The 12,868-nt window shown below is 43.3% G+C and overlaps 1 protein-coding gene across 1 annotated transcript in view; it reads right to left on the reverse strand.

Annotated features, from left to right (window-relative positions):
* Positions 1-12,868, reverse strand: part of BMPR2 (bone morphogenetic protein receptor type 2) — a 220,220-nt gene that overhangs the window by 102,534 nt on the left and 104,818 nt on the right. Inside the window, exon 3 of the mRNA XM_040357231.1 lies at positions 11,571-11,750. Within this exon, the coding sequence (XP_040213165.1) occupies positions 11,571-11,750 (180 nt within the window). The remainder of the gene's footprint in view (positions 1-11,570; positions 11,751-12,868) is intronic.

Consider the following 12,868-nt stretch of genomic DNA (forward strand, 5'->3'; position numbering starts at 1 on the left):
TTATTACCTTTTGTACCATTTGCCCCAGCCTATTATGTTGTAAGCTCTTATGAGCAGGGCCCTGTTAACACTATTGTCTATTATTATACGGTCTCCCTTTAGAATGTAAAGTGCTGCACAAACTGTTGGCTCTATATGAATTCTGTATAATAGTGATATACTGAACGTAATATGTTAATGCATGTATTACTTTGTACAATGGCCATTAATGGTGTTGATGCTTCATACATCTGAAATAATTATTACTATATATTTGGGAGGGGGGTGATTACATATGTTTGCTTCAAGTAAACAAAAAAATATACCGGTATATCATCAATATACTATACAGCAGTTTACAAAGTAGGTAGAACCATTCACATTTGTCCCTTACCAAGCTTAAAATGTAAAGTCCTTATGAAACACATACAACCACACGACCAACCTGATCTCTCAGATAGCATGTGTCTGTAATGTGGGAAAAACAAAGATATATATAAAGAATATATATTTTATTGAAAAAGGTTAAAAATATGTTCCAAAATACAATTGAAGAAGAGATGCAGTTAACATAACAGATAACCATTAGATCAATCAACTCATTTGGTTTGATGAAGACAATGTTAGGCGTTTATAATTTTAACGATTTTAAGTCTTTTCTTCATAGGAGGCAATTAAAGGAGTTGTAAAGAAAAAATGTTTTTCACCTTAATGCAATCTATGCATTAAGGTGAAAAAACATCTGATGACGCCGGCCCCCACCAAACCCCCGTTTTACTTACCTGACCCCTCGAAAGTCCCGCGTGCGGTCCCGAGATCCTCTTCGCCGCTCAGCCTGGCCGCTGATTGGCTAGAGTGGATGGATTGAGAGCAGCGCAGCCATTGGCTGGCGCTGCCGTCAATCACATCCAGTGACGCGACGCGCCGAGGGGCGGGGCCGAGTGATAAAGTGAGCGGCTATGGCCGCTCACTGTATCATGGGAGCGCGCCCGCAATTACTCACCACCATGCAAGCTCTCTTGCATGACTGTGGTCAGTACTTGCGGGGAGGACAGACACAGCCGCCGAGGGACCCCAGAAGACGTGGATCGGGGCCACTCTGTGCAAAACGAACTGCACAGTGGAGGTAAGTATGACATGTTTGTTATTTTAAAGGAAAAAAAAATTCCTTTACTAACCCTTTAAATATCAAAAGATATTTATCCAGAAAAGTGAGAGAAATTGCATATGAAACCACATCAATACTTTAAAAGGGAAGGTTTATCCTTTGCTGATGTAGATCACAAAAGGAGCTGTAAACAAAGGGGGGGGGGCCACAAGAGCACCCAAACCCTTTAGCCACCAAGGGATAAGAGGTCCCCACCATGTGGTGCTTATTGGTTGTACAGGGTCAGCCCAAATGGAATGCCTGGGATGACAAACGGCAACATAAGGCTTCATTTCCACTGGCGTTTTTACAGCCACTGTTAGCCTTTTTTACAGCTTAAAAACGCCTGTCCATGTTTATTTTGTAAAAAAAAAAAAAAAAAATGCAGCGGTCGCGTTTGAGCGTTTTTTAACGTCTGGCGTTTTTACAGCTCTACTCTGGAGCTTCAGAACGCCCTGGTCCCGCGTTTTTTTTACAGCTCAAAAACGTCTATGCCACTTGCAGCTCAAAAACGCCTATGTGGGAATGAAGCCATAGAATAACATGGACAGGCGTTTTTAAGCTGTAAAAAACGCTCAGAAACGTGGCTGTAAAAACGCCAGTGGAAATTAGGCCTAATAGTGAGAATCAGCCCTTGCAAAGTATCTTTCTATTAATATAGAATAGTCGAAGGGTTCAGGGAACCCCCACAGACCCTGAAACACCAACAAAAGAGGGTGGGCGGGGAGGACTATAGTGGTACTAGATAAAGTGAATCTACTCAAACCAGAGCTATCACATAAGTAAATTTAGCAAACTTTATTGGCATGGTAACATGAAAAAGAATTAAAATCATACATGGACAATTAAAAAGCAATACATGAATATTAGGATGATGGTACACTTTCAATTTTCTTGTATTTTTCTAAATGTTAGAGGTTAAATCAATTTTTTAATAATATAGATAATAATTTTGGCAAAATATGCATATTTATACACTAAGCAGACAACCTTGGTGCCATGATAATGATGCCATAACAAAGCTGAGAAAATCTACTCAGGACAACTGATACTGCCCTTGAGATCAGGCAGCCAGTAAGTATCTGCAGAAACAATTTTGTATGTTTATGGAAAGCGCTTCTATAAAAGTGATTTTTCCGACCCCCATCTTATTTCATTGGCTAGGCTAAAACAGCTACGCTATATTGCATAGATCGACACTGGCAGAACCAAGGATTAAAATGTCAACTGTAAAAGTCTTGGAAAATATGAGGATGCTTGCACATGCAAGCACAATCTAATTATGTTACTATGGGTTCAACTCACAAAAAGATGGCTAAACATAATGGGCTAGATTCAGATAGGTTAGCGGATCTGATTTACGATCCGCCGGCGCAAGTTTTTGAGGCAAGTGCTTTATTTAGAAAGCACTTGCCTCTAAAGTTGCAGCAGCGTATCGTAAATCCCCCGGCGGAATACAAATTCCGCGGCTAGGGGCGTGTAGAATTTAAATCAGGCGCGTTCCCGCGCCAAACGAACTGCGCATGCGCCGTCCGCTAAATTTCCCAGCGTGCATTGCTCCAAATGACGCCGCTTGGACGTCCATCCGTATTCGCGACCGACTTACGCAAACGACGTAAAAAATTAAAAATTCGACCCGGGAACGACGGCCATACTTAACATAGGATACGCCGCATATAGCAGGGGTAACTATACGCCGGAAAAAGCCGAACGCAAACGACGTAAAAAAAAAGCGCCGGGCGGTCGTTCGTTTCTGAATTGGCGTAACTCCTCATTTGCATATTCGTCGCATATACAAACGGAAGTGCCACCTAGCGGCCAGCAGTCGCATAGATACGACGGACGGAACTCAGAGATACGACGGCATATCAGGAGATACACCGTCGTATCTCTATCTGAATCTGGCCCAATATATGTCTTAGGTCCTGCTCACATGGGCATACTATACTGTACAACCATAACAGGGCCATGTTTGCCTGTCTGCATTTCAGTCCACACACCTGAATGGCCATCAAACTGGGAGCAGTGTCTGTGAAGGTGCCGTGTCCCAATTGAAACAAAAAAGGTTGTCTGCACCAGTATGCACAGACCATCTGTGCAACACCTTGTGGGCAAATATGGCGCTCACATAGGGGCACGCTATAGTACATCCAAGTGAACGAGGCCTAAAGCTGCCCAAAGATAAATTTTAATTCATCCGGTACAGTGGGGGCTCGCCAAATCTTGATCCATCTATGGGTGTTCTTGTTCGTGAGAAGTTGATCTATTAATCAACTTCTTCTGGTCTTCTCCTGGATGGACCTGCTGGAAAATTCTTGTATGATCAGCGCTGCAGCCAATCGGCTCCAGGGCTGACCAATGTACTCTTAGGCCTCGTACAGACGAGCGGACATGTCCGATGAAAACGGTCCGCGGACCGTTTTCATCGGACATGTCCGCTGGGATCATTTGGTCTGATGGCTGTACACACCATCAGACCAAATTCCCCGCGGACAGACGACGCGGTGACGTGGCAGCGACGATGGCGCGGCGACGTGCGCGAACCCGGAAGTTCAATGCTTCCACGCATGCGTCGAATCACTTCGACGCCATGCGCGGGTTCTCGGGCCAGCAGACATGTCCGATGAGTCGTACTGACCATCGGACATGTCCGACGGACAGGCTTCCAGCGGACATGTTTCTTAGCATGCTAAGAAACATTTGTCCGCTGGAAACCTGTCCGCTAGGCTGGAAAACTGTCCGGTCGGCCCTACACATGGTCGGAAATGTCCGCGGAAACTGGTCCGACGGACCAGTTTCAGCGGACATGTTCGGTCATGTGTACGAGGCCTGACAGTGTCAGAATACAATAACACAACAGGGAGGATTCCTCTATCCACCTCTATCCACATCCACATACGGCCAACTTTAGCGTGTAAAATGTTTTTTTCCCCCCACATATGTTGAGTTATTACTTAAAGCGGGGGTTCACCCTTAGAGGGCACTTTTCCCCCTTCGCTTCCTGCTCGTTATTACTAGGGGAATCGGCAATTTATTTTAAAATAGGTGCAGTACTTACCCGTTTACGAGACGCATCCTCTCCGTCGCTTCCGGGTATGGGCTTCGGGAATGGGCGGTCCTTCTTGATTGACAGGTTTCCGAGAGGCTTCCGACGGTCGCATCCATCGCGTCACGATTTTCCGAAAGAAGCCGAACGTCGGTGCGCAGGCGCAGTATAGAGCCGCACCGACGTTCGGCTTCTTTCGGCTACGAGTGACGCGATGGATGCGACCGTCGGAAGCCTCTCGGAAGAATGTCAATCAAGAAGGAACGCCCGCTCCCGAAGACCCATACCCGGAAGCGACGGAAGAAGATACAGCTCGAAAACGGGTAAGTACTGCACCTATTTTAATATAAATAGCCGATTCCCCTAGACCGAACGAGCAGGAAGCTAAGGGGAGATTTTTTTTTTTTTTTTTAAATGGGTGAACTCCCGCTTTAATAACCACAAACCACCAATGCAAATACCACATGCAATATTTTTGTGGCATTTTACCATATAATGACATTATTAATACCTGTTATCAAAAACATGTATATAAATGTAAATTCATAAATATTTTTTATGAGGTATCTATTGGGGTGAAAAAAAAGACATTTGAGGTAAAGGTAAAATACTGTTTCATCAGATAAAAAAAAAAAAAAAAAAAAAAAACAGTTTATGAGAAAAAGTGGCTTTCATTAGTTAAATATTCATTTCAGGTGAGAAAAATCCCATGTAATATTTTTGATTGCAAAGGCAAATAACGGAATGCAGTTAAAGTTAAAATACTTCATGCCACTGTGCTGAGCTGTGCACAACCCTGCACACCAGCCTGCAGCACGAACCCTTAAAGGGGTTGTAAAGGTTCGTTTTTTATTTTCTAAAAATAGGTTACTTTAAGCTAGTGCATTGTTGGTTCACTTACCTTTTCCTTCCATTTCCCTTCTAAATGTTTTTTTCTTCGTTTTTTTTTGTCTGAATTTCTCACTTCCTGTTCCTCCTCAGTAAGCTGTTCAGTAAACTGTTCAGTAACCTGTTCTAAATGACTTTCCACAGCTCGGATGATGGTGGAAAGCTTACTGAGGAGAAACAGGAAGTGAGAAATTCAAACAAAGAAAAAAAACATTTAGAAGGGAAATAGAAGGAAAAGGTAAGTGAACCAACAATGCACTAGCTTAAAGGAACCTATTTAGAAAATAAAATACGAACCTTTACAACCCCTTTAAGCCTAGTACACATGGACCGAATGTCAGGCGGCATTGGCCGGTTCAATAGAAACCGGCCAACATTCGGCCAGTGTGTACTGGAGTCGGTCTGGGGCATGACCAAAAAAGGTCTACCAATCGGCTTCTGATCAGCGCTCACTCTACTAACGTTGGATAGTTAGTACAGCGGGTCCTTCTGAGCTGTGCTGCTGGGTTGAACGAAAAAAAACTACCGGTGTGTACTAGGCTTTAGTGAACCAACAACCCTTATTATGTCTTTTAGGCCAGGTTTGGCCATAAACAGGAATGCTTGGTTTGCAGGAGCATCCTTTTTAGGCTCATGGAGGGGTAAGTGTGCTTATGTTGCAGGCAGACACAATGCCAGCTTTACCTGGGGTGGGGGGAAAAGACCAAACAGGGTTTTCTAAACTCTTGGATTACTTTTGCCTCCAAGATCTGTCAGACAAGCGCTCCAGCACCTACTCATAAACATGAGATGATCCAACTGGCGCGATGTCAATGGCGGGCTCAGTAGATAGGTGTCTCATATCAATGTCTTTAAAACTCTTTGCAAACAGAATTTATTTTTTCAAGTAAAGCTGACTTTTGAATGTTCAGATGGTTAATCGGTTAACTGCGATACATCTGTTTTGCTCTTGCTGAAGAACACTGTAATCTTGTACTCCTAGTGTGCAAAATGATGAGTGTATCAAGGTTACGCCGCCCCTTTAGGAATGTTAAACTATCCGATTACTGCTGGGCAATCACATACACAGAAAACTGTGTTGAATTTACAGCTGAAGTTTCTTGCCGGTTTAACTTCTTAAATATGGGTATGTTGTATGCGGGTTATTTGATTTGGTCCAGTTGAACCGCGGATTGTTGCAAGACAGCACACTTTTGTTTTGAAATTCACATGAATGTGCAGCGGCGTAGCTTATTCAGCGAGGTCTGATAAAGTCAGCCTCCAGGCAACTTGAGTAGGGTACATAGACAGGGAGTTCAGAGGAAGGTCATAAGGAGGCAGCCATTTTATCAGGTATAAGAATTACAAAATCCCAGATGTGAACAATGCTCTGAAGGATTCAATATCTTTGCACTGAGAATTGTGCAATCTTTTGAGTCAAACATTTTACATTTGTCACGTGGTTTCTTGAGTATAGTGATAACAGTTTTACTAAAAATGGAAAAAAGTTGTCAAAGGAGTTTTTGATAGATTTCGTAGATTTCGTAATCTGCCTAGTTCCTGGTCCTAGGTGATTCAACTTCCTGTCTTAAGACCCCATTGCCTCCTGGGAAATGATGACACTAATTTCCCAGGAGTCTCTGGGCATTACTGTGCCTTAAAAATCGCCCAGCATGCACCTCTCCCTGAAAACCAGGAAGAAAAAGGAACTGGGCTTCACATGCCCACACATATGATGGATACGGCCACAACATGAGCTGGAGGATATAAGGCAAGTGTGTTTTAGGGACTATTTAATGTGATTAATTTTAGCTTGCAAAAAAATTTAATAAAAAAATGTATGCCAGGAACCCCGTTTTAATGGTGCATTATGGTAGGTTGTCAGACATTGCAATCTCCTCTTGGAAAAGCAAATAGATTTATTTAATTCTATATCGAGATTAAGGCCTTGTACACATAGTTTGATTGTTTACAGGATTTTGTCTAGAATACTAACTATTGTAGTGACGTACTATAGGATTATAAAGAGGAAGTTCATTTCTCAAGCGCCATCCTTTGATCCCATTCTGCTAATTTTGTTTAGTAGAAGTCTGGTGAGTGTTGATTTGCGATTTTCAGATTGCACAAAACAAAGGCCTTTTAAAATACGTTTGGCATAACTACATCAGTATCACCAGCAAAGCAGCTTCATTATTATCCTATTAAAGATGAGAATGTGCGCTGCATTTTCATATTTCATCAACTGCCATGTCACGAATGTTAATTCTAGATTACGAACGGTAGTTTACAAGACCAAACTCTTCCCAGTAGTTCCTTGATTCCGATCATGCATGTTTGTACTTTCGACTTGTGTGACGATTTCTGTACTGACCATCCGAAAATCAGATGTTGAGTTCACATCAGACAAAAATTTTATATAGTCTGCACATCCAGCTTTTGTCTGCCGAAAAAGTCAAATCGTCTGTCGAAAGCACTGTACAGTACTAACGATCCGAAAATCTGCAGACAGCTCGTCTTACGAATTCTCCCTCCTGATTTTCGTACTGTGTGTACAAGGCCTAAAAATAGGACTATCCATATGAAGTTCTGTTTGGCTCAGGTCATAAAAGCTATTAGAATGCAACACGTAATGGGTAGGTGGATGAAGGACAGCCAACTGTTATCTTAGTCTGGAACAATTACTGTATTAAAGTAAAACTAGAGGCAAAACATTATTTTTTTTTCATTTTGAATAGAACTAGGGAGGGTTATAATCCCTGTCCAAATTTTTTTTCACCATCTGTGTCCCATTGTGGAGTTTTCCCTTCACTTCTTGTCCCATAGCCAAACAGGAAGTGAGAGGAAATCCCTTCAAATTAAGGGAATCCCTTGGGGATTTTCCCCTCTATTACTCTTCTGGGGTCAACCCAAAATTTTGTTTTACTTTTACTTTTAATTAAAATTAAGCCATTTTGATCAATCTATGGCTAGCTTTACTGTGGCTCTAACTAAGGGACCATAAACTTGCTGACAAAAAAAGTGTTCTTTGGATAAGTGATTTACTATAGTAAAGTAGTACCACTCTTATTGGCTACAAACCAGTCTGGGCCCTTTAATTCTTACATTGGTTAATTGCCACACGGTTGAAGCAAGGCCATAAACCTGTTTGTCACGCCTTATATAGAGCACAATAAGTATCTAAACATAAATCCAAAGCTTGCAAAGAGCAACAACTTGACTTTGTAATCTTTACAATGCTCTTAAAGATGCTAGCATGAAATAGTAGACTACTAATCCTGGTTTAGATATAAATAGTGTTCAGCAGAGCTCTTGTTTATTGGTGTAATATCGGCACCATCTCTATCTTTGTAGCAGAAGAAGCATCCCTGACAGACATTTGAATCATATACTGGGAAGCATGAATCATTTAAACATGAATATCTTTACATAGTTGTCTATGCTGTGCTAGCAGTACTAACCTTTGCATTTGCACAATTGTTAGCTGTACCTTTAGGCTCCATTCACACATGTGCGACTTGTCATGCAACCATGTATATCAAAATTTGCATGACAAGTCATTCCCCATGTTTTTCCAATGATACCCATTCACATATGTGCGCCTTAAAGTTGCAGCAAATTCAAAGTAGTCCATGCACTACTTTGGTCCAACTTTCATGCAACTTCAGGGTCATAGACTTCAATGTTAACCCTCACAGTTGCATGAAAGTCATACCTGAATGTTATACAGGGCAACAGTTGTCCATTATCACTGGTCAAAGCCAAAGTGGTATCCAAGTCGCACCCAACCAAAGTTGCGCCAAAGTTGCACTTTGGAGTTGTACAAGTGTGAATGGAGCCTTAGCTGTTCAGATGCTGAAATCAAATCTTTGAATAAAATTAATTAGAACATACACTGTGGACATATGTCTAGCAGGCTCCTGTGACTTTCAGTTGGGGCACCTGCTTCAGAGTCTGTTGGAAATTAACTGTATTTATTGGAATTTACACATTCTCAGCACCAGGGCTATGCATTATGTGGGTAACATGGCATCACATGGCATTGCTCTTTTTCCTGCAGAATATGAATGGTAGGAATTAACAAGGAGTGGTGCAAGTACAATGCTTGCACCACTCTTCTAAATATAAAAATGGAGCAGATGAACAAAGGGGTGCATTACTTATGTGCAATCAGTTCTTTGCCCTCTATCTCTGACAAATACAGACAGAGAATATATAGCTGGAGCTGCAATATCACTACCCCCCTCATCCCAGAGCAGGAGGGAGGAGGAGGTTTTAGCAGAGAGAGTGATGTGAGCTGTCAACATACGACAGGGTCACACCTGTTAGGCCCCTTTCACACTGGGGCGGGAGCCGCGGTGGTGGTATAACGCCGCTAAAAACAGCGGCGCTATACCGTCAGATTTGCTGTACCGCCTGAAAAATTCCTCAGTGTGAAAGGGGTCTTAGGAGTCTGCAGCAGTTTTCTACATGGTAAACTGCTACAATCCTTCTGTTAATTAGGGGCATACCTGCGTTAGTTTAAATTTCAATCTGAAATAGAAACTGGCGTACGTGGCACAGATAGACCTTAAAAGAGAAATACAGTAAAACCTTGGTTTGAGAGTAACTTGGTTTGAGAGCATTTTGCAAGACAAGCAAAATGTTTTAATACATTTTACATTGATATCAGGGCAGCCATCACAAATTTTGGGGCCCCTTACACAGCTTTAGGCAGGGCCCCCCTGGAGGACCATCGGGCCCCTTACAGGTGTAATGCAAAAAAAAAAAACGTGTGGGGGGCCGGTCGGGCCTGTAAGGGACCCTGGGGACCATCAGGCCCCTTACAGGTGTAATGCCTGTACCCCCCTGATGTTGGCCTTGCTTGATATACAAGCGTAGTGTCATGTCACGACTGAGTATAAAAAAGAAGAGAGGAGCCTCTAAGTGTAGCAATATGGTTACATTTAATGTAAGTACATTTTCCATACTTACCTAGGTGGATGCAGCATCAGCCTGATGCTGCATCTGTCCCCCGGCGCCTCTGCACTGAGAACCGAGCCACCAAACACTGCAGATGGCTCAGTTCTCATTCCTCCCCGAGCAGAGCAATGCCGACTATCAGTCAGCATGGCTTCTGCACTACTTCTCAGTGCTCATTGGAGCGATGAGCTGTGGAGGGGTGGAGAGTGGCCGTCTCAGTGGCTCGTGGAGACGCTGAGACTGCCATCAATCAGGGCAACTGGCGGATCCCAACTTGGAGGTTGTGATGGCGCGATAACCCAAGTGATGGCAGTGACGTCAGCGGAGAGCGGACTTCAGACCGCTCTCCACTGAAAACGGGTCACAGGAGTGCAAAGCGAATTGCACTCCTGTGACCCATAGAAGTCGTCCAGCCTAAAAAGCTCAGGCTGGACTTTTCCTTTAAGCAGGTCTATCTGCTTTGTTAATGTGGCTCACATCACTCCTGACAGTTTCTTGCACCATTATAAGGGTGTAGGAAGCTTAGTTAATTTCCCAGATTGTTTTTTTATGGAAAATTTAGAAATTAAGGTCAGGGCACAGGGGAGGTCTGGCAGTATCTGTGCAGATTGGTCTGCTGAGTCAGACACAGCTGTCCTCCTCTCTCATCCCCCTTCTACCCTGGTCCTACCAGTGTGAAATTAACATTATAGTAATAGCTATAATTATGTTGTGCTCGTAGGAGTGTAGTTTGTATCGAACTGCTGTATATAGCCAAAAACATTAGCTCCACATTCAGTTGCACATGTTGAAACATAGGGCCAGGTTCACAAAAGGGATACAACGGCGTATCTCCTGATACGCCATCGTATCCCTGTTTCTATTGTTACACATAGATATCCCTAAGATCCGACAGGTGTAATAGTTTTACACTGTCGGATCTTAGGATGCAGTACCGCGGCCGCCGCTGGGGGGAGTTTGTGTCGTAAACCAGCGTCGGGTATGCAAATTAGGAGTTACGGCGGATCCCCGACGGATTTTCGCGTTCGCTACGTCGCCGCTAGTCTAGTTTCCCGTCGCAAAGTTAGTCGTCGTTTTAGGTGCCCTAACTTTAGTCAGCAAACGTATTGCTGTCTAAAGTATGGCCGTCGTTCCCGCGTCGAAATTTAAAATTTAACGTTGTTTGCGTAACACGTCCGGGAATACGGAAGTACGCTACGCGCGTCGCCGTTCGAAAAAATTACGTCACGGCGGGAGTTAGGAAATGGAGCATGCGCAGTAGGTCCGGTGCGGGAGCGCGCCTAATTTAAATGGCACACGCCCATTTGAATTGGCCTGCCTTGCGCCGGAGGCCGCGGGCGTAGTTTTCATCGCAAGTGCTTTGTGAATCAGGCACTTGCGATAAAAACTTGCGGCGGTGTAACGTATCTACGATACGTTACGCCGCCGCGATTCTACGTGAATCTGGCCTATAGGTCCTATATATTTCAGAATATGGTTCTACATTGCATGGAATACATATTCAGTCGGTCTTCCACTACCAAATGAAAAGTGGTCATTTTATTTGGTTTTGCTGCACTGCTGTTTACTTACTGTAAGGAGTTGTGTCAGTAGGGTCTGGAGGTGTGAAATTTTCGGTGAAGTTCACATTGCACATGTCTGCGCTGCAGCAACAAAAGCGGTACGTCCCATTCTGTATGAGTGGTGGAGTAGTAGTTACCACACATTCTTCATGGTTACAGTCATGTGGGTCACCTATGTAGGACCAGCAACCTGGAAATATAAAAACAAAACAGTGAGCTCTCAGAGAATGGTGTATCTCCAAGCAAGATAAAAAGAAAAATCATTTCAGCTCATTTAGGGGTGATATAGGTTTAGTTTACAAAGATGACAAATTGAGTATCTTTTCAGGTGCTTACAAGGAAAATGAAGATGTTTTTATGGACTATACCAAAATAAATGCAAAGCAATGAGGTATGTGCAAAAGCAACAATAAATTAAAGGGGTTGTAAAGGTACAATTTTTCCCCCTAAATAGCTTCCTTTACCTTAGTGCAGTCCTTCACTAAGGACTAGTGTCCTTATTTCTTCTGAGAAATCCTCACTTCCTGTTCTTCTGTCTGTAACTCCACACAGTAATGTGAGGATTTCTCCCTGGTGTGGAGTGTCGTGCTCGCTCCCTCCCTTGGACTACAGGAGAGTCAGATAACCCTCTAACACACAGCTCCTTTCACTATCTGCAATGTAGAGAGTGTCCTGACTCTCCTGTAGTCCAAGGGAGGGGGGCGAGCACGACACTCCACACCAGGGAGAAATCCTCACATTACTGTGTGGAGTTACAGACAGAAGAACAGGAAGTGAGGGTTTCTCAGAAGAAATAAGGACATTAGTCCTTAGTGAAGGACTGCACTAAGGTAAAGAAAGCTATTTAGGGGGAAAAAATTGTACCTTTACAACCCCTTTAAGTGAACAATTCAAAATACAACACCACATTCCAGAAGAACATGCCAGAAGAAAAAATAGATTACATCTGTGACTTGTTTTGGCTTTCTAGTAGTGAACATATAATGTTATAGACAATTGAGTTGATAGTTATAACTGTGCAGTTGTTCAGTCAAAATGGCCAATTCACTGAGATCTCCAATTACGTCACTTGGTTACTTTAAACCAGGGGTGCCCAACCAGTGGCCCGCGGAGCCCTCTGATGTGGCCCCTAACCTCCTGCTCTGGCATGGCTGGTTGCCAAGCCTAGATAGCAAGTTGCCTTCCTGCCATCACAGAGCTTCAGTGTTGTGAATGAAGCCGGCGGTAGAAGAAGCAAGCGGCTTTTCAGAAAGTGCACCACACCTGCAGGAGATAAGAGACGTCAATTGCAAAGTGCAGCTAACCAGC

The sequence above is a fragment of the Rana temporaria genome, chromosome 6, assembly GCF_905171775.1.
Source record: "Rana temporaria chromosome 6, aRanTem1.1, whole genome shotgun sequence".
NCBI lineage: Eukaryota > Metazoa > Chordata > Amphibia > Anura > Ranidae > Rana > Rana temporaria.